Source organism: Clytia hemisphaerica, unplaced genomic scaffold, assembly GCF_902728285.1.
Source record: "Clytia hemisphaerica strain Z4C2 unplaced genomic scaffold, Clytia hemisphaerica genome assembly, whole genome shotgun sequence".
Lineage (NCBI taxonomy): Eukaryota > Metazoa > Cnidaria > Hydrozoa > Leptothecata > Clytiidae > Clytia > Clytia hemisphaerica.
In genome coordinates this window covers 23,985-47,393 of record NW_027103544.1, presented here as the reverse complement: position 1 = coordinate 47,393, position 23,409 = coordinate 23,985, and the positions used below count along the sequence as shown (strand labels likewise).

General features: G+C 35.3%; 1 protein-coding gene across 1 annotated transcript; it reads left to right on the top strand.

Moving 5' to 3' along the window:
• The first annotated feature begins 3,417 nt into the window (after window positions 1-3,417).
• On the top strand, window positions 3,418-21,219 carry LOC136800020 (peptidylprolyl isomerase domain and WD repeat-containing protein 1-like). The gene is made up of 19 exons (XM_067056638.1): window positions 3,418-3,527; window positions 3,869-3,970; window positions 4,248-4,348; window positions 4,825-4,920; window positions 5,578-5,665; window positions 6,355-6,457; window positions 7,470-7,613; window positions 8,043-8,117; window positions 8,500-8,580; window positions 9,226-9,319; window positions 9,661-9,714; window positions 10,144-10,187; window positions 11,161-11,235; window positions 11,877-12,001; window positions 12,143-12,200; window positions 12,693-12,775; window positions 18,761-18,873; window positions 19,899-20,050; window positions 20,909-21,219. Exons 1-19 carry the CDS (start codon window positions 3,418-3,420, stop codon window positions 21,050-21,052), a joined length of 1,842 nt encoding a protein of 613 aa, XP_066912739.1. The 3' UTR covers window positions 21,053-21,219.
• Window positions 21,220-23,409: the final 2,190 nt, after the last annotated feature.

Here is a 23,409-nt window from a genome sequence, read left to right as displayed (position 1 = left end):
CAGGTTTCCAAGGCTTGAGCCCTCAAATTAGCCGAATATTCAGTTCGAAAAAAAAAAAAAATTCTTCGACTTCACAAAAAAAAAATTTTCTTTTTTGCGGCCGGGTGACGTTCAAAAAAAAGTTCACCCGGCCGATTTCCGGAAACAAGACATTTTATTTTTTTGGCCTAACTGTTAGTCATGGCTGGAACGTGCGACTATGACCAGCAGTTAAGGAAACTAGCGTCAAAAAGAGCATCAAATGACGCTCAATTTTGCCGTGTTTAACAAAAGAAAGTAATGAAAGATCAAAGGAATTTACCTAAAACGCCTCAAAGCCATTGAAGGCAAGTTGTGGTGAAGTTTAAACTTATAAATATAGATGGCGGCTTTTATCAGCTAAAAAATGATGTATTTTTCTTCATCCCCACAACTTGTCTTCTTGAAAAAGAAGAAGAAACATGAATCGTAACTCTACGGAGAAGAGCACGGCCGCGCGGGCGGTTTGCTTGAACCCGGTCACGTGATCCCATATTCGTTTTTCAATTGGTCCTTTATGTTCTACAATCGGCCACAAATCACGGGTCGCAGAGCCGGAGCCAATGGGGCTGCGCTCACTCCGCGTGTAAAGCACCAATCGGAAAACTCCAAAACAATGAAAAAAATAATAAAGATGGTAGCGCGAAAACGAACAAAGTTCATTGGCGGCTCTCTCCTGCGTGGTAAAGACATGTTAAAAAACAGCAAAAAAGTAAGTTTTTGATGCTCTTTTTGACGCTAGTTTCCTGGACTGACCAGGTGAAGGAGAAAGGTAACTTTTTAAAACTCTTTCCTATTTAAGAAAGTTTTCTTTCCTAATTTAGAAAGTCTTTCCAAATTAGGAAAGTGTCTGAAAATCTGAAAAACTTTCCTAATTTGGCAAAAAACCCTACCTGTTTTAAACACCAAAGTATTGGTATACATCTATAATATAAAATTTGGTAAAAAAAAAAAAACTACAGAAGAGCGTCAGTTTATCTACAATATGTACCGGGTGACCCACGAAAAAGTTTGGACGGTTTTCGCCATCTTGTCGAGCAAGGCCGAGAAAATGTCTCAAAGTGCTTGAAATTTAAATATGTAGAAAGTAGATATTCTAACTTAAAATTTGAGCCATTACTTTTTAAATTGGACCCATTATTTCCCTACTTATGAGCTTTTAAAAGTCAAAATTCACTTTTCGAAAAGAGCGAAATTACGTCAAAAACAAGGTATATATCAAATTGTTTTATTACCAAACAATATTAAGGTTTTTCAGATTCTTTTACTTTCACAAAATCTATAAACAAGTTATTCATTCGGGAAAGAACCACCACCAACCAGCAATACGCTTTCTGGCACTAGGGCACGAGTTACCAACGTAAGACGCGGCATGTTCACAAAGAAGGCAAATTTTTCTCTCACACTCTTTTGCAGAATATCTGATAAAAATATTTACAATACCGTAAACGCCTACCGTCAGGTTGCCTAATCCCGACCACCCCTATCTAATCCTGACCCCCTTCTAATTTGCAGAAAATGTTGGTATTTACTTCACAAACTTGATTACATAATCATAAACAAGACTAATCTGAGCCGATCCAATATAAATAATATAAAAACAAACCAAAGGAATGAATACAAAGTAGAAATATTGGTAATTTCATGGAATTAGTACAAAAGTAGTCAAAACACGTCATACAGATATAGACAAATGATAACGAATCTTACAAACTCTATTACACATTTTGTTTTCCCTCATGCTTTCATAAAAAAAGGATTATTAAACCAAAATTTGGGTAATTTGTTTGTTTTAGAGGGGGGTCAGGATTAGATAGGGGTGGTCGGGATTAGGCAACCTGACGGTATAACTTGCAACGAAAAACGGGTGTTTTTTACTAAACTATCAATGATTTCTGCAACCAGAAAAGCTACAATCATGAAATTTTGAAATAATCTTCTTCTATCTTTCTTCTTTTTAGATTACCATAAATTGAATCATGCCGAAGCCTAGAACACGAATACGGTTAATCCAAAGATGACTTCCAAAGTCTTTCGTAATTCCATAATTTGCAACGGTGCTAATTCGTTAACAACAACAAATGGACTACGCGCCATATCATCATTTTAATAAAAAAAGTTTTTTGAAACAGCATAACAAATTTTGATAGCATAATTTAAAAAAGATACTACGATGGAGACCAGATCAAAGACAGGGGGTAATGTTTCTAAAAGTGATACGCTCGATAATCTTTCTGATAACCGCCCTTGTCTTACCCCACGGCAGAAAGAACGAGTGTATCGTGTAGTGAGGCAGGGGTGCTTAAAGCTTAGTTTTAACTATTTTTTCTTTTTCACTTTTCTTATCCGATCTTGATTTTGCTCAATATGTCAATATATAATAATAATATAATAATATCAATATGTTTTAAATTCAACCACCTGGTTCATCTCTTTGGTGGGAAAACACCCCAACTAAATTGCGTCTCAACAGAATTTTGCAACACTCTTGTCTCGTCATATCCGGTAAAAATTCCTTTTTATAAGGATAATCATTGATACATAATTTCTAATCCAATTGGAATTTTTTTCCACTACGAGATATGCGCCTTCTTTTTCGAAAAACAATGTTGTTTGGACATTAAAACAACGTTCCGTGTCTGCTGGGAACAAAACTATACTATGCTCTGTTGACTCTTCAAACAAGGTAGAACTTTAAAGTTAAAGTTGAAAAACCAGTCGCTGATTCCCGAATTAAGTCACTGAGTGACTTTTAAATTCTTATAAAAAAATTTATAACACAAGGCTCTTTTCTTTGTTCTCTTTGAGTCCCATTAGTGTCTGCCCTACTTTCGATGCCTTCGTTTAAATGTTATCTTTTCATTTAATAGAAAATGTTAGATCGTGGCTCAATTTTCCTGCACATTTTCTTATGAAATAAATCAGCGAAAAACCCCTAATAAATATTGAAATTCTTTAAATTCAACACAGAAAGAAATTACTTACAGTACCATACCGAGACACAGCTCATTTCTGATTACGCAATTTAGAAATGTGGTTTTATTTATAGAAGTGGATCTGACTGTTCTAATAAACCTGCGAAAAAAGATTAAATTACAGAATTGATTACACTGATTGTGTTCGATTTGCAATTAACTTTATGTAGTGAGATAATACAAAACGAAAAGTGAAAAGAAAAAAGAAGCAGATGTTTTCCGGCTGACATTATTCTAGAAAGAAAATAATCAAAAGGATTGACGATGGACAACATTATTTTTCACACATAATATCAAAATCAAGTCGATTAAAAAGTTCAATCAAATTTTGCCCAATATTTTGAAAGTCCATTTTTGATTGCACTATGCAGTTTTTATTAAATTTAGTTGCAATTGACATTTTCTTAAATTTCAAGTTTCAGTAATGTCAACTAAAGTAAGTCGTGCTCGCAAACATGAAGATGATGATGAAGAAGAGGAAGATAGTGATGATATGATCGGTCCAATGCCTGTTCCTGTAAAAAAAAGAAAAGTATACATTTTTTACAATTTTTAGCATTTTACGACAACCAAAATTTGTCATTTGCTCTATTATGATTGCGTAATTTTCAAGTGTGTGAAATACCTGTGACTAATGATATTGTGTATTTTATTTTAAGGTATTTGACAACATGATTCATGATATCAAATATCAACACTATTGCTATATTGAATTACAATTTTTAAGAACTGGAGCTTTTGAAAGATGTCTTTATTGCAATGATTCTTTTTGTACCACATAGGTGCCAACTGGACATTTTTCCAGGTGTGACAAAAATATGTTTTGATAGACTAATCTAGTTAATAATATAATTTTCTCTTCTCTGTCTTTCAGAACTGGAGTTTGAACAAACATATCTGAAGAACCTTCCATCAGCTGAAACCTATGAGAAGAGTTTTATGCATCGTGACACTGTGACACATGTACACGTTACAAAGTAGTTATTTCAATTTCAATTTTCAATGTTTTTATTCAAATAATTTAACAAAAAATTAGTTTCGAGTCGATAGTGTTTTTATTTTACCTCATATCCTTCCAATGAAATCTTCCTTGTAACTAGAGTGTTGTAGTTTACATCAGCTTGGCACACACAAGTTTTAGGGCATAAATATTCTCTTGCTTAACCTCACTTTTTAACATTGCTCTCGTGCATATCAAGAGAGCCCTTGTTTTTAGCGTTTCTATATTGTGTTTACATATTGTTTTCTTCCTAGGACAGATTTTATTATCACCGCAAGTTGTGATGGGCATGTCAAGTTTTGGAAGAAACAAGAAGCAGAAATTGAATTTGTTAAACATTTCAGAGCCCATTTAGGTAAATCACAAAAAGCCCTTTAAGTTATAATATTATTATTGCATGTAAATTCCCTTGTGTCAACTGATAACCTTGCTATTATCTATTCGTCACATTACATTGTTTTATGATATTTAACAGTAAGGTTTTTAAGGAAAACACAACAATACAATCAATAGGGGTGTGGCATCATTCTGAGGACCCAAATATTTGGCAAAATACTGAAAATATTGTTGAAAATTCTTAACATTACTGGAATACAGTATCTTTCATTTTAGGCAGTCTTAACACCGTTTTTCGCTTTTTCTGCAAAATCCTAAAAATACCCATAAAAAACGCCTGTGATTATGTTTTCAGGGATGATTTATTGAGTTATAAGTCGCTCATTTGTTTAAATTGATCCAAATCTTGTTTGCATTCTCCAAACCTGTAATATTGAAACAGCTTGTATAAAGACTATTTATTTTTCCAACACAAACTTTATTTACAATTTTCAGGTCCTATTGAATCATCATGTGTAAGCAACGATGGGTCGATATATGCAAGTGTTGGTGCCGACAAAGCTCTCAAAGTCTTTGATGTCATTAATTTTGGTAAGTTTTTTCTCAAAGCCTTGATTCCTCTTTCATTTTTAACATTCTGAAAAGGTAGTTTCACCACCTTTTGGCCATAGTTTGAAACTACTTCGTTTTAGCATATGAACTGAATGCTTTTAGAAAGAGTATGAAAATAGCTTTCTAATGGTACCAAAATCTTTGTCTAACTCTCATGTTACTAGCCTTGACGGTCATTTGAAGTTTGAATTTTCTGTACAGAAATTCTGGAAAATTTTCATATTTTTCAAAAACATTTCGGAGTCAAAGGGTCAAGGTATATTGTGTTATGAACTCTGAGGGACAAATACTGATGATTGTTAGCTGATTTTATTTTGGTACCGACTGAAGAGTTTTTTTTTGAAGAAACCTTTATTTGCCTAAAAGCCAATTTCTATTTTAAATATTTCTTCCCACAAACAGTACATTTTTTTCTGTTTCGACTTTGCTTGACTAAAGCAATCATCAGAAAATTAATCAAATATTATGTATGTACAAAAGCTCTGATATACAAAAGTCAAGAAATTTGATGAACGAAACTTCTTAAAATAACTTTGCTGTTTGTTACATGGCCTTGTTTCGTTTTCAGTGTTTCAGGTGCATCAATTGTCAAAATTGTGTTTTCCCTAAAAATTTATCTGTTCGTTTACCTTTCAGACATGATCAACATGATGAAATTAGATTATCAACCATCCACATGTGAATGGGTCTTTAAAAAAGGAGATGAGATATCGGCCATTGCAATGTAAGGATCACATAATAAATAAAAACGACTCTTAAGGGTGCCTGCGTACATGAAATAGAACCTTTGTTATGCTTCTTGATATAGTGTACACACATTGAATACGTGTATGTTTTTATGAAAGTTATTATTTGTCACATGTTTTTTGAGCCTATAGATGATTTCGTTTGTTCACGTTTTTACTTACTTTAGGCACGTTCTGCTAAAGTTTTGGCAGGCATAAAACATAGGGTAAAAGCTTGTAATATGTGAAACTTTCTCAGTAAATCGAAAAGTTTCAATAATTTTTTTTCATCTTTATGTATTTTTTGTATCTAACAACAACAAAAAACATACCAAAGCTTCAACCATCAAACTCTTTTTAAAAGAAAGTTAACTCAAAATAATTTCACTGTTACAGCAAAACACTCCAGTTTCTTGCCTGCCATAAATCATGCAACTATGAGTTTTTCAAAACAAAACGCGTCATAGGCGAAATCATCTATACTAAATGCTTCGGAAGGCAATATCGTAAGCTCATACAAAGGATATTGTTCTCACCAGTTCAGGATAATAGTTTTTGACGTTGATCATACTTTATTCTTTTTATTAGAACAAAAAAATATACAGTTTTTTCGTAATTATAGTTTCATGACTGTATTATTTAGTCAATCATCAGCGAATTCATCATCATTCTTTTTTATATGTTTTAGAGCTGAGAAGGAAGGCAATCTTATCAATATTTACGATGGGAGGGGTGTGAACACGCCTATACATGTCTTGAAACACCATACCAAACCAGTAACGTGTATTCGAGTAAGAACTGTTTTTATAATAGCCACTAACAACTTTAAGTTGAGTAATTCCCACCTTTATTTTGCCGAGACTATTCTTTAAAGGAGACGTAAAGTCAGGATCTTTGCTATACTTTTTTATCGATTTTTGAAAAGTAGAGATTAATACGATCAAAATGAGCTATATCACATAAAAAGTTTTTTTCTCGTTGTGTAACAATAGCTGTTTGAAAATTCCCTTTCTTTTTAAATTTTTGACGTCATGATTGTGTATACAGAAAATATCTGTTAGCAGTATTTCGCTTGAAAAGATGTTTTCTGCCAGTGATACTTTTTTAATCACCGATAGTTTTTCACCAAAGGAAAAAAATCAGAAATGGAATAGCACGATGGCATAGTCAAAGTTGTATTTTTCGACTACTGCAGAAATCAAAATTGAAAAAAAAACATTCCACCAAGACTTTTCTTGAGGTTCAAAAAGCAGTATTTTCTTACATTTTTTGAAGAGAGAGAAACAGCTTACACTAGTATGACGTCAAAAATACACTCTCCACCGTTTTCTCCATTGTAGAAACAAAAAAAAGAAAATGTAAATATCTCGGCAAAGAACAAAGATTTTTTTTTCGTTCTTTTTCCAAACATTTTTTTTTTACTTGCAGCTATTGTTTGTGAAAGAATCACAAAAACGACCTCCCAAACCTTACGTCTCCTTTAATATTTTAACAACATCACAAATTATCATTAAAAAAGATTATTTTCTGACATTTGACACACGATAATTTCGAAAATCATACCATACCTGTATTCGAGTAAGAACTGATTTTTGTAGCCACTAGCAACATTTAAGTTTAACACTAGCGAAGTTTATAAAATTCTGGTCTGGAGTGATTTTCTCCTTAGCCTTTATATTGTTGCTCATTGGAGCTGTTCTTTTTTATATTTTACCAGCATCACAAATAGATTCTTATGCAAAGATTCTCCTAAAATATTTTTAGGACGAATGGCCATAACTTTTTTTTTTCTATTATTAACAGTACAATCCATCTTTCGACGTTGCAGTGTCTTGTGATCAAGCCGGCATGGTAGAGTACTGGTCAGGACAGAAAAAAGATTTCGGCTTTCCTAAATGTGTCAAGTTCGAATACAAAACCGACACTGATTTGTTCGAATTTGTAGCGGTAAGAACTTTGTATGCCAATAAATAAAATTTGACATTATCTTGCTCTCGTATAACATCGATGGGACCACAACTCTCCTAAGAATTGCTTGTCCCCTATGTGAGTTCCCCACCCCCTTTTGGATCATGCTGGGTCTGTCCCCTCTAAGCTCTAAGGTGAAGTTATATGTAACTCAAGGGGTTGAGGTTGACGCTTTTTTCTAGAAAATGTTGTTTACAAACAAACCAGAAAGTCTCTCTCAAATAAAAAGATTTTACAGATTTTCTGTAGCTTAAAAACATTTGGACTCATTGTCCCATTCCATTCTTAAGTTTGGCAAGCTAGAAAAGGAAGACATCGTCGGTTGCCGGTTGTCAGTTGTCGGTCGTCGGTTGCCAATGTTTGTTATTCTTTTCTTCTGAACTTTGTTTATACTTTGTTTAATTCCAGGCCAAAACAATAGTGGCTTCGTTGAATTTTTCACCAGATGAAAAACAGTTCGTTACTGTTTCTCCTGACAGGAAGGTTTGTGCCATCTCATTTCATTATGACCTTTACCCTGTACCCATAGTATTTTTCACGTTTATCGTTTCCACTCACATAAGTTGGAGATTTTGAGTATGGATCTAGACTCAAATTTCACTTCAACTAGAAGCTCATCATAATCAAGATTTGAAGAATTTGTTTTGCCCAAAGGAAGGACTCTGCAATGTCAAGAGAGTGTGAGCCATTTACTGCAAAATATCCAAATAAAAGAGGGCAATATTTAAAAGCAGATAAGATTAAACTATTAAATTAAAAATCTGCTTGATTCTGGTTCAAATATGATCTCTATACGAGTACTATCAATAAGTTATACCAAGTAATTTAACAGTTCGAATTACATGAGTTTTATCCTTTTTTTCAGATACGGCTCTTCCGGTTTTTGACCGGCAAAAAGACACGCGTGTTCGATGAAAATTTGAAAACATTTACTACAATGCAACAGGTAGCGTCTGGTCGAAATAAGCTTTTTTCTTTCAGGTCGGTTACTTTAATGAATTCCACGTGTTTAGTGCCGCCCGTCTTAGATCCGACAAAGGAGAAAAAATGTTTTTATTCTTGTTGTTATTCCGTTTTATTCTCACATGAATATTAGTTTAAAAATGTTCAAATTTCAAACCTGGGGTAGTGCTCATCTCTGGCCATCAACTTTGCTAGTCTTGTCCTTTTTTCAGAATTCTTTAAGGAAACCCCGACAACGGTTTACAAAATTGGGCTCTTGTCTATTTTTCTTAACAATTAAAAGATTTCAAATCCCCCTGTATCCTAGGATATTGAATATTTGAACTCTTCCCTCTGGATATCCTTGGTCTTCGAATTTTTACCCCCTGGATATTGAAAATATAAAACCCCCTGGATATCATATAAAATTCTCGACAGGGGGTACGGATATTTTTCTGGAAAAGCCCATTGCGTCAATTGGCTCAATTTTCTTCGTTGCGTCAATTGTGAAAAAGATTTTGCGCGAATGCGTGAAATTAGGTTGCTTGAACGTGAATAATGAATTTTGGAGTAATCACATGTTTTTTTGGTGTTTGTCTTTTTATTTTGAAATCTGTGTATAATTATTAATTATTTACCCATTTTTTAGGAGAAACAAATTTTACCGAACATGGAATTCGGTCGACGGATGGCGAGCGAAAGAGAGTTGGAGAAATCCGACGCTTTCAACGCTGTAAACCCAGGTAATAACAAATAACGAGGCTACACAAGGGCCTATTTAGGACTGTCTGAATCTACTAACGCTAGTGAAAGAGGAATAAGCTCCTTTGCTGTACTGTCGCTGCAGACGCTAGGCCTCCACGTTTTTTTATTATTAGAAAATAGTTTATAAGAACATCGAGCCTCTGATTTGGTGGTGAATTTACCAAAAACTATGAAGAAGGCTCAATTTCAGCATGTGAATTTTTCGTAATGAAAGCTTAGACCAGGGGAAGCATTTTAGGCATATATTTAAGGGGGGTTAGAGAAGATATTCATTTTCTTATAAAAAATTGGGCTTAACTTACTCGTCTTTCCTTCATAGTGTTTGACGAAAGCGGATATTTCATCTTGTATTCGACTATGTTGGGAATCAAAGGTATATAGTCCCCTTTCTAAATCTCTTAGCTTGTTTTGATTTTCTCGTTTAGCCTTCTTTTATGTATGGTCTTTTTTAATAAAATCTGGCATAAACGAGACAGAATTTGAAGGCATATTGCCTCTACTGCCCAAATTCGGTATAGAATAAACAAGGTAAATCCAAAACATATTTGACATCACAGGAAATGGGTTCATTACTATTTTGTTCTTCGACTAATTGTAAACATAGATCAAATAAAGAAGACAAGAATTCCTAGAATGTAATTTTACGGAATTTTTGTGTTAAAATTTTAGTTTGCCTTAAAGAACAGGGTGCGTTTCGCGCGACCGCATGTCGTCAGATTAGACCAATGGAATCGCGGTATTTCTCTTTTCAACCAATAGCGTCACAGCACTGTTAAAGAAAGTCACTTTCGTTTTCGTTTAGTGATCAACATCTTTTCGAACACCTGTGTAAAGATTCTTGGAAAGGTAAAAATCATCATTACTTTAATGAGATTAATTATCGCGGGGATATATTTTTTGCGAATTGAAAAATTAAAGATTTCGCGAGGATTTAATTTCGCGAATTTGCCTGTTTTTAACCTAATTCTTTTCATTTTCCTAGGGGTTTTCGGCAAAAAGCATCAATTAAAAATTTCGCGAAAAAAAATGGCCAAAATTCGCGAAAATCGGGGAAATTAATCTCCTTAAGTTACTTTTTTATAAATATACGTTTTTTTATAAGAAACAAGTCATGTAAGAACCACATAAAGGCTTTAAAAGCCAAAATTTTAAGGTCATTGCATTAAAGAACATTTTTTAAAGGCTTTAATTCAGTAGAGTCGAACGCTTTTTTTTTTTTTAATTGTGTTGTTTTATCATGATGAATATTGTGATACATTCTTAACCCTTACCACGCCTAATACGTAAATATACGTTCTAAAAAGGCCCATTTAACCGGTACACCGTCTTTTGGTCATAACTCTTGACCACTTGACATTTAAGGAAAAAACATCTGCTATTTTTTGTAGCTGAGAAAGAGAGCTTTCCAACGATACCAAAGTTTGATACCTAAATCATTTGTCCTGGCCGAGAAATGGCCTTTGAAAAAATAATATTTCCGAAAAATTTGATGATTTTTTTTGGCTTTTTCAAAGTGATTCGGGCGTGCTAAGGGGCGTTACGGGCGTTATTAAGGTTATCCTTCAATTCTTATCAGCCTCAGCAGTCTTTTCTCAATGGCAAGGGTTACAAAAGGGTGAAAAGGAAAAGAAAAAGAAAAAATAGGCCATCTGAATCAGCTTCCGAAGGAATTTGAGATATATCTAGAAGTAATTTCCAAAAATGAATTTGACCATGAAAATTTGAAAAGATGATAAAAAAGCGTGTATCCGAAAGGCTTTCCTTTGTTCCAGTTAAATATTTAATTCATTTTTATTTTTATTTTTATTTCATTCTTCAGAAAGAGAACGTGCGTTTCTTGAATATTGCTTTATACCAAGGGAATCCGAACCGACCGGCAGCAGCTCTTACTATGGTACGTAAAAAAATTTAATTCACCCTCCACGTCGTTCTTTAGTACAAAAGTATCTAAAAATTGGTTGAATAAAAGAGAAAAGTTTTTGTCTCGATGTTTCGTTTTCCAAACTCGTTTAAGAGACTTTACTGCACGGAAAACTTGAGTGGTCTCAAATTGGCAGGTCCACGACCTTTGACAGTAAAACTAGTGGCAAACAACCGTTTTTTGGGGGATGTTTCCGTAGACGTAATGGTGTAATGTATTGTGATTAATGTCATCCCGGAACAACTTTTTTGTTTAATTTCTCTGAACAGAATTTTACTTAGCCAACTCAAAATAATTTACGTAAAACACGCGGAAAGACAATCTTCGTGTAACGGTTTACGCTCATATCTTTAACGTGGTTTAGCATATTGAAAATTTGGAAAGAGCCGTCAAATTTTCGTTCCGAAATCGTGGAGAACAACTTAAAATGTGCACCTTATATTGCATTGTATTTCAACTAGAAAACACGTTGATATGCACGGGTGTCATAATAAATTTTTAAAGCAAATCACGTTTTTACTCTAAATTATTGTGTGACCTTTAAGCTACACGGAAATAAAATCACGTGAAAAAATTTCGAGTAATCACATGTTGTTTTGTGTATGTCTTTTTAGGAAATGCGAGCATCAGAAAATCCTTCTCTTGAGAAAATTTCTACCGATCCTACTGTCATTTGTACGGGCTTCAAAAAGAACAGATTTTATTTGTTCTCAAGACGTGAACCCGATCAAGACAACAGGTAAACCCGTTTTCCCCGCTAAAAGAACGCGATGGACGCTATATTACCTTCACACAGTATCCCAGAGCTTCAAAAACTAGCTTGATTAATTATTCGCTGAACAGTGAAAACTCAATTAATCACATGTTTAATATTTTACAGTGACCGTGACGTGTTCAATGAAAAACCATCTCGAGAAGAAATCGTTGCTGCAACTCAGGTAACTGTTTTCTTTCCCCAAACTTCAGTTAAGCTAAATAATCGGTAGATGTCTTTCAATCGAAACAATCGGAACAACTTCAATAATCAATAAAAAAGTTCCTCTCCTCGCTCAAAACCCGATCGAAACCGATGCGGATATTGGACTTAGAGGCTGCTGGTGAGTCCAAAAATTGTTTGGTCCTGATGTGGTTATTGGGATGTGTTTTAGTGCGAGTGTTATCTCCATAGTTTTATGGACCTGCCTGGAGGTCCTATAATTTAAGCTTTGCTCGTTTTCGTTCGATCATTCCTTCGTTTAAAGGTTGTTTATTGACGTTAAGGGTTGATTCAATTTGATGAGGTTGTGGAGCTGCCAAATTGAGCCCATTCAAGTTTTTTCTCTCTTAATCGAGACTTTTTTATACTGAAGAACGCCATGGTCTCAATTCGGCAGATAAATTATATGTGATTGCCAGGTAGTTTAATCCCAGTCATATTCTTCTTTTTACAGGAAGCATCAGCGAAAGTGTTGGCAGAAAAAGTGATCATGCACACATCCCTGGGTGATATACATTTCAAGCTGTTTCCCAAAGAGTATGTCATTTTTTATATATGCATTGATTAAGGCACCTTTATATTTGTGCCTTACAGGAGTGGTGGATCAACTGGCCATTTCACTGAAAATACGATAAAACCTCCTTTCTCTCCCCTTGTTAACTCTTAACCAAGATAAGTCGTAAAATTGAAAAATCGGGAAAAATTAAAGTGGTAAAACTTTCCTAAAATTTGCGAAACTACGGAAATTTTTTAAAACAAGAGTCTCCAGTGAGTCTCCTTCCATGTAGGTAGGTAGGGGAGATAGGAACTAATCTCAAAATGCCACAAGCCCTTCGCCACGTTTGTTTACGGTTAGTTTGAAAAATCTCAAACTATAAATTGCGAATGGGAACAAACCAACGGAAATAAACGCTTAAATTTTCAGTAGATAATACAGACAAGAGATGCAGGAAATGCAGGTGTTTTCCTCCCTATCCTGTAGGTAGATAGGTAGGATAGGAACTAAGCTCCCACAAAAAAAGGTTAGTTTCTCAGGGAGTAGCGTCCCTGCCTTTCCCAGCTAGATCTTCGCCATCATTGCATAGTTTACACGGTGAATGATCAAAAGTAACGAGTAACAAGAAAAGGTTTTAGTCATGTTTAGCCCCGAAAACTGTCATTTTAGCCTACATTTTGATAGAATCAAAGAACTTCGTTATAGTTTATAGTTTATTATAGTTTTGACTTAATTATAGTTCCTTAATAGAATTTAAGGGAGAAATGGTATAGAATTATCCTCGACTAACTATAAGCGAAACATTACTTTGCAAAAAAGTGAGATGGCCACATGCTTCTAAAAAGCCAAGAGTTATAGGATTTATGTCAAAGGACCAAAACCACACCTTTACCTTTAAAATGCTTTCAATAAAGTAAATAAACGCACACTTTTTTTTAAGAAAGATTTTATACTTTATGTTCCTGTAGTTGTAGAAAATAAGCGCTTCTTTTAATTCTCCTTACTTTAATGAGAAAGCCCTCTTCAATTATATAAGATTTCTCTATTAATGACGTCATTAATTATAACATTTCTCTTCATAGCGACAAGCAAATAAAGTCGTTAAAGAAAGCAAATGAAACGGTTAAACATAAATAACATCAGGGTGCAAGCATAACATCATATTGTGATAATATAAGACAGTGAAATCTTAGGCTTTGATGATGAAGTTCTGTTTGTAAAGTTTGGCTGTGTTTTGTTTTTTAACTTGATTTATCTCTTTCAATATCGCCAGAAAGAGAAAATTTCCGGATTCCAGCAACTGACAAAATGAGAAAGTTTGCAGGGCGATTTTTCACTGATGAAAAGACTTGAAACCGTCATTTTTGTTTTAATCGAAAGTAAATTTTATCAACTTGCAATTTCAAAGCGAGTGAAAGGTTCTATCAGAGGCTATAAGGTGAAGAAGACGTCGTGCCAATAGGAACGAATTTTGGCTGGGCGGTATCGAAAGAGTTAAGCACGACGATAGTTGAAAGGATAAATTCAAAAACTCGGTGCAGTGAAGAAGCGGATCACTAAGGCCGGTCCGGCCGCGCACCCGCCGCGCAGCACCCGACCTTTTTTGTGGTTGAAATTCCCTAGAGAAGATTACGTCATTGAAAAAAAGCACCGCGCTCAAAAAAGAAAATTGACAACTGTTCTACTTTTTTTTCGAAGTCGCGCGAACTGTAACGTCATATTTAACCAACCGAATGGCTTCGTTTATTTCTAGGCCAATGGTGTTCTAGTATTACGTCATGTTACAAAAAAGTCGAGTGCTGCGCGACGCTGAATGGCCTTTAGTTCCTTGATTTTACTGTATATATATATTAAGATTACGACACTTCCTCAGCAAGAATAGCGGGTTTAAATCATGATTCCGCTAGTAAAAGATACGATCCATATGAATATTGTATATTTTTAATGAAGTAACTGTAGATACGTAACGTTATTTTAACGTCAGAACATTATTTGGAATAGCGTTGTTGTGTGCCTCCCGAGGAACGATCCTACGAACTCTGTGTGTTTGTGGTTTACCAACACTGACACTTTGGAAACGTAAACTGCATCCATTGGTCATTGGTGCAAAAATTCATGATATGCGTAAGTCTGATTTTGCCCCCTCTGACGTAATCTTTTTAGCATATATGGCGAAAATTATGATGTAACTGCTCCTTATATGGTAAAAAGATTGCGTCAGAGGGGGCAAAATCAGACTTACGCTTATCATGAATACAAGTGTCCGTCTTTTAGAGATGTCCGCATATTATAGAGAAATGAACTAAAATCAGTTGTATTAGTCCTTTCGTTCCTAGGAATAGTGTCTGCAATACTTAAATATCTTTTGCGTATCTTAAAATTTTATCATTTTATCGAAGTAGTATATTTTTCCAAAGCAATTGGATTGTGAAAGCTAAAAAATTGCCTAAAAATATTTGTCACTATATGTAGCCTGTTGCGAAATGATTGCAGTGCCGTAGGAAGCATTTTTGTTTTTGAGGGGGATAAATTTCAGTGACACCGCGAGGGCCAACCATGGTTTGTCCCGAGGGGGCGATTTTGAAAATTGGAGCCTCTAGATGGTCTAAAAACGCATCAAAATAGCTTAATAGTTGTGATATAGGAAGAAAAAAATATTATTAAATTCGGTTTTTCCAGAAAACCACTTTTGAAAAAATTATTGGGGGGGGGGGACATTGCCCCCCCCCCCGGTTGCTATGGCACTGGATTGTCAGTGATAATTGCTCCTATGTAGAAACCAATTCTTCCGTGTCATCCTGGTTTCTACATTAACTGCTTTTACTGGAAATATTTTTGAACTACTTTAGTACTGCACCGACAAACTCAAGCGTAATTTACCTTTGTGTAAATATGTTGCTTTGGGCTATTAAAGGCAGTCGATCGAGGTTTATAGCCATCTAATATCAGTCCGACTACCGATTAAAAAAATTGATGATGTTGCAAAACTTTTGCAGTTTTTTTAATCAATCAAAATAGAACAATAACATCAGTTTATTGTTTATAGCTAACAATGAAAGTGTTACTTTTGTTATCACCAAATTGCAGTCCAGAAAACTTGCAATGCTTTGGCTTAACATAGAATAACAAACATTGGAATAAAAGGTCAGTGTTTTTTCAACCTTCTTGCTTTTCACTGCTGACGCGCTGCTGACTCAGTATATGGAATATTAACCCGATCGATTGCCTTTAACTTTATGATAAAGAAATAACTGAGAAGCTTCATTTTAAAAATTAAGAATTTATTTATTTAATTATACCTTTGTGTATTTCCATAGGTAAGTGAAACCACTTACGTGGCAAACTCTATTACAGTGAAATCTCTCGTCCCATAGAAAACAATATAATATAAAAAGATAGCTGATAGAAGATGATGTTTTCAAGGCTTTGGTACTCAGACGAACTCGACGACGAACAGAAAACCAAATATCAAACTTATAGAGTGTTAGATTCGTCAACAAAACATCTTGAATTACCACCGCCGACATCGTTGCCAGGCGACGATGTTTGTGATCAGAATGATTCTACTATCCAAGTAACGGTCTACAATCTACCACCACCAACCGGACCAGACAGAGTCCAATTGATCTTCAAACGCCGATTTGACCAATCCAACCACACGTTCGATATCAAAAAACACATCACCAAGGAGTTAGGTATACCTGCAGAAGCGCAAATCATTTTAAAATATTACCAGCGTTCAAAGTCCTATAGAGCTTCACCGTTGCCAGAGAACATCAAACTCTCCTATCTGTCGGAAAAAGGAGATCACGAAGAGAGCTTGACGTTACTGTTGGCTGTTTGCCAGCAGCGGAGTGAATGCAGGGAAAAGTTTGGAGAAAAATTAAACGAGTACAACATTGCAGAATTAAGTGGATTAACTGTTAGGGGTTTTGCCACCAAACATATTATGATGATGCTTGGGACAACGTTTTCTATAGACTTGGTCAGACTCAACATTCTTAATCTTACCGGGTTACCAAGCGACGAGCAATTGATTTACGACCGTAACGGTTTGATAGTGACTTCAGATCTACCGAAAGATTGTGCGTTTAAAGACCTTTACGTAGCTACTACAAGTTTGAGGCGTGAGGTGCTTTGTTTCGATTATAGCATCAAAGTCTTCAAGATGTTCAAATTAACCTTCTTGACTAAAATGGAGGAACTTGAATTAGGGAAGTATCCGACAATCGCAGATGTGAAGAACTACTTATTTGACCAGCATCAGATACACAAGCATAATCAGTCTTTAATGTTGCAAGGAACGGAGCGCCAAGATTCAGAGGAGATATTGGCTTTGGCAGGCCAGGAATGGAGCTGTTCCAACAAGGAGTTGATTCTTCATTTGTTGGTGATTCGAGGAAAGTTTGACGTACTTTTTGCCCCGTGTTGGGAATCCGATTTCCAGTCTGGCACGAATTGGTCCCCAATTACTGTTCAAGATTCCAGCACTGTGGAGGAAGTTAAAACCAAGTTAGCTGAATATTTAAGAGTGGAAACTCTGTCGTTCAAATTGTCCTTAAAAGACGCTAAAACAAAAGGAGAGTTTCTACCGAATGATAAAACAATCAAAGATTTTGACTCAACATTTCCGATACGTTTCAAGTATCACCCGGTTTATACGTATCGGGTTTTCAGTAACGAATCTGAAATCGGGGAATTGTTAGAAGAGAAAGAAATCATGTTAGATACAGAAATCACAGGCTGGAGTCTTGTAAAAACCATCTTGAAAAAATACAGCCGGACCAAGAAAGACATCAGGCCTGTACCGGTTGGTAAAGCAGCTAGGTACACGTCACGGTTTCGGTATCCGGACGATTTGAATCATCATGGGCTGGATGAATCTTTGTGGAGGAGATGGGAAGAAGGCCAATGTGTCCAAGAATTTGTCATTTACAAAAAGACTAACGACTGTGTGTTAATGTAGAATAGTTATTATGAGATGGTCTACACTTGCGTTGTTAACCCTTTGACTCTGCAGTGTTTTTGAAAAAAGTGAAAAGTTTCCACAATTTTTTTTACATAAAATTCAAACTTTAAATGGTTGTAGCAGAGCGGAGACCGGGCTTACAGACTGTATATTAAATATATAATATATACGTGGAATTCCTTTTCCTAAAGAACGGTCTACACTTGCGGAGTGAAACACTTGCGGTAACTTTGAAATGAAGATTACGTCATGCGTTTGCACGACCATGACGTCAGATTAAACCAATAGAGTCGTTATATCTTTTTTTCGACCAATGGCGTGACAGAACGATATTAAAAAAATCGTCACGTGATCTGTTCTATGAGTGCAGACCGGCCTTAAAATGTCGTATGTAATTTATACTTAGAAAAATGTGTAAAATAGATTTAATTATGTACAGATAATATACTGCCAAAGCAAAATTTCTTCAAATACTGAAACTTTTGTGGTGTGAGCGTCAAAAGCAGACTTAATAGCATGAAAAACGTACCTCGCTTGTAAAGCAAACCTGAATATTGAGTCGCTTAAAATACGATAGATTTCCTAGAGGGTACACCAAAATATGGGGGAAATGATTGTAACTTTTTGCTGGGAAAATTGGGAAAATGCGGAATTACGGGAAAATTTTAAAATCTCTTGCATAATCAAGATTGTTGTAAAATTTTCCCGCAATTCCGAATTTTCCCGATTTTTCCAGCAAAAATTACCGATTTTAGGAAATATTTACCACTGTAATTTTCCCGATTTTTTCGATTTTTCCCCCAATGTTCTGACCAAAAAGATTACAGGTGGTTAGGATGGGAATTAATAGTACACAATAGACAGCTGCAGGCTTTTAGGATTTCCTCTTGGTCTATAGGTTTTCCTACGTTTTTTTTAGCCAAAGCGCATATCCCGAAGAGAAGGAGTTTACGCTCTGAACGAAGAAGATATGACGTAGGACTTAACTCTTCTTAAAGTGGCTATTTTCTCTCAGGGAGAAATTCCGTCAAAAAAATTTTTTTTCTTTACTTCTTAGATGTCCGAAAACAGTAGAGAATTTTGTCACTCATTGTCGAAATGGATATTACAACGGACACGTCTTTCATCGAATCATTAAACAGTTCATGTTGCAAACGGGTGACCCTCTAGGTAAGTGAGTCTCGATTATTAGAAGATTTCCTTTACAAAATATTATTAATAAAACTTACTGAACAAATGAGTCAAACACAACATAAACAGTTCATGTTGTAAACGGGTGACTCTCCACGTAGGCGAGTCTCGATTATTTCCTTTACAAAATCGTATAAAGACTTACTGAACAAATGAGGCAAACAGACACAACATAAGTTTCCATCGAATCTCGAATGTATGATGCCTTGAATGCTTCGAAGTCGTGAGTCATTTTTGGCGTGTTCTCGATTACAGATGTTGAAAGTTTTTGTATAAACGAGGCTGGGATTGTCAATGGCATATCCTAGAATCGGATATGGCATATAATTCATCTGTCAAATTGAGACCATGGCGTTCTTTAGTACAAAAGTCTCTAGAAATCGCTTGAATAAAAGAGAGAAATTTTTTGTCTCGATGCTTCGTTCTCCTAACTAGTTTAAGGCACTTTAAAGACGGAAAACTTGAATGGCCAAATTGTTGGCAGCTCCACAACCTCGTGGTCAAACTTTTTGGCGCCAGAAAATCCATTACGTATTCTTCCATATATGGAAACATCCGGCTTTTTGGGTTGTTTCCGTAAAATGATTTGCGTAATGGATTTCTTTCATGACCAGAAAGTTCTGATCAGTTAAGGCCTTACTTATACAAATCAACCAAAACGCTAGACTTGAAAACAAGTCTGTTATAAAACACGTTATAATTAGGAAAAACTTCAATCGGTAAAAATATTACGCTCACGTGAGGAGGAAAAACAACAAATTTGACCATTACGTTTCGATTGCTTTATGTATGTTGCTGGTCTCATTAAACGAATAGTTAACTAAGTCTATCAAAATGCCAGAAATTAATTTCGGCCGATAGGTTCTTGAGCCTGTACCAGACGATCTTGTATTTTCCTTGCACACAATGATAAAAAGAACTGTAGATAGTTCTAGTACAGGCTAATGGAAACTGACTATTATTCCGAATGAAATATTTTCCAATGATTTTTAAACATCTTACAGGTGACGGTACGGGTGGAGAAAGTATTTGGGGCGGCGAATTCGAAGACGAATTTCATCACACCCTTCGCCATGATCGCCCCTACACATTGAGCATGGCAAACGCAGGCCCGAATACCAATGGCAGTCAATTCTTTATCACCGTTGTCCCCACTGTAAGTTCTTTTTCTTTTGGAAATCCTTTTTAAATTTCGCCATATGCATCTGCGATTTTAGAATATATATCAGCCCCAAGATGAGTAATAGAAAGCCGTATGCGGTATCGTTTTTCTAACTAACTATCCGAAGTTTCTAACTAACTATCCGGTACTAAAGTCTAAAGTCTGTTGGAAAAATATTGTCTGTGAAACTGGTTAAAACCGTTAATATGTAGAAACCAGGATAGGAAGAAAGAAGCAAAAAGTAAGTAATTGATAATGTCCTGGTTTCTACATGGAAGAAATTTACACTGACAATATTTTTGCAACAGATGTAACAGGTGTAATAGATTACGTAATGGATATCATAATTTTCAGGTTTTAAATATGTACTCTCAGGTGCCGAATAAACGGAGGGGGCAAAATAAATGGGGGGGGGGGTTTGGAAAATTTCAATTTTTTTTAATAAACGGGGGTGGTCGAAATAAACGAGGGGTTGGAATCTCAACTGTTAAAAACACTGAAAACAGGCTAAAAACAGGGTTTTAATTTAACAGCAAAATAAGAGACTTAGCTTTGGTACTTCAGAAACTTTGTCAAAAATTAATAAACGGTAGGGTCCTAACAAGGTCCTGGGGAGGTCCTGGGGGGGGGGTTGGAAAAACTTTATGAACGTCCCGTTTATTCGGCACCTGTTTGGACAATAAACGTACGTAAGAGGTTACACAAAAGAATATTTAGGACGTTAGACGCGTGTATGGCGGCCTGCACATAGATTTTCGTTAATAAATTTTGTTTAGACGAATTATGTAGAGGCCGACAAAAACGCGTTTAGCGTTTAAAAAAAATTTAAAACTTTTTTTTCTCAAATTTTAGCCCTGGCTGGACAATAAGCATACAGTGTTCGGACGTGTCGTCAAAGGGATGGATATCTGCCAACAGATGAGCATGGTGAAAACATACGCCAGAAACGATAAACCGTACGATGAAATCAAAATTGTAAACATGGTTGTTAAATAGCGCCAGATCTCTCATGACTGACTCATCGTAAATCGTCTGTCGATTTAGTTTTAGATCACGATTAACCATTACCTAACCTTTTATACGGAAACATCCCAAAAAACCGGGTGTTTGCCACCAGTTTTTGAATTTGTAACAATAACACTTACTCTTTTGTGCCTAATTGTAGGGGGTGTAATAAGCGGGAGGGGTGGGACTCAAGGAGAAAATCCATAAAATGGGGGGGGTCTTAATAGGTGATATTGGGATGATTTTCCTAAAAAGCCCTAGGAAAATGAAACTTTTTCAGAAAATTACCATAATATGGGGGGTCATAATTAAGTGATATAGGGGGTGAAATTTTTTTTTAATTGCAATTTGACCCCCCCCCTCCTACAATTAGGCACAAAAGAAGTGGCAAACTCCCGGTATTGTTTTATTTTTTCCGTATAAAATATTTTACGTAATGGATGTTATGAATTGTCGCACAATTTGATGGAAAAAATGGAATATATTGCGCCTCTTTTATATCAAAACCATGTAGAAGAAGAAAGTAACATTGTGGTGGAAAGTGTTCATTTGATAGCGAATCGTACAGACTGCTACTACTGAACTCTGTATTGTATACAAGTTACCAATGAGTAGACTGTTTCAAACAATTTTGTCTACCACCAAGATTATTTCTAACTGACAATGTGGCTAGAAAGTGGTTTCTCGTATGCTGGTTTAGACATCGCATGAGCCTGGAACCTTATTAAAAATGATTTATGTAGATATTCACCATGTTAACATTCATTCAATGGCTAATTTCAATACCAGATAAATTTTAGATACTGATGTTACAATTTATCATCGAATTGTAGTTTCGACTCATCGAATTGTAAAAGTGACATATATCAAAATTAAAACGTCAATGGAAATTGCACATTTTTAAGGACAGGCCATGTAAACACAAAAGAATCCACGTCAAAATATAAAAGTACGGATCTTGGGCTTTAAGGCTAAGGGTACAAATTTTTGTGGGAATTTAATTTTGCGGATCTTGGGCTTTCTATTCTTATGGAACAATAGTATTTTGTTATAAAACAAAAGAAACCGCAAAAATTAGTTCGCGCAAAACAAATTGTACCCTTGCTTAAGGCTATGTTATGAAGATTTTAAGGTTTGGTTAAGGTTAGAATTAGTTACAATTTCTTAAAGAAAAAGTAAACCCTATTTTGTACTAGGCTTTTAAAGGCGGTTCAAAACTAGAGGCTATTTTTTGTACCAGGGCTGTGTAAGCAAAAAGTTTTAAAAACTTTTTATATGCTATTGAATTCGAAAAAACGTTGGTAAAAAGCAACGTTTCCTCGGAACAACTTTTTTACCATGGCTGGAAATTTTAACACTTTTTTTACTTTTAGCCTTTATTATGTAGAAGTTTTAAAAACTTTTTTTAACTCCCTGGCTTTAAAAACGTTGTTTGGACTCAACAACGTTTTGCCTTCTTCTGATTTCGGATTTTACATTTTTTACCCTAACTAATTTTTACCAATTTGTTAGCTTTTTTTTGGGGCTGGGGGGCTTTTTTTGTTTCCTTGTTACTAGCATCTTGTATTATTTTCTTAATAACTGCTTTGCCGGCGAAACTTTTCCTTTTCCATTTTCTTTTAATTCTTTTTTTCATTTTTAAACCGTAATTTTTTTTCGATTTTTATTTTTTGGTTTTTTTTCTATTTTTCTGCTCACATCAGCCCTTGAGCGGACGTTCATATGTGTGTCACTTCTTTTTTCCTATTTTAGCATATACCCACAATTTCCTGGTAAAAAGGACAACTAATCCATCATTTTTAAGGCTAACTTTTGGGTACAAACTAAAAGCCCCTCCCATAAGCCCTAACAAACGAATGGGCTGCATATCGGCCGAATTTAAGAGAGAAAAATCCAATAGAATAAATACCATCATAGCTCATCATAACGATACATTACTATTTTGGAGAAAAGAAAAAATGAAAAGGCGGTCTCCTCCTTGCCATCCGTGCCCCCATGATCTTTCTTTTGTTTTTCTTAATAGATTCTTAATAGATTGTCCATGATTATAATATCGCGCATGCCACTAACTAAATGCCTGCTGAACTGGGCACATCAGTGGAATCATACATAAATTTTACAAACAAATATAATTGATCGGGATATTCCTTAATCCTTTCTTTGTCTTTATCTAACTTCTTTTCTACTTCGAACGTGGCGCCAACCGGGTATAAAACCTCACGCTGGCTCATCAGGTATTGCGTCTTGACCCATGGTGCAATTTCGTAGCCTTGTGAAGGATCAACGAACCGGATCAATAGACGGTTTTTTTTGTGAAGAGCAATCTTCTTAATTTCGTCGTCAACAGC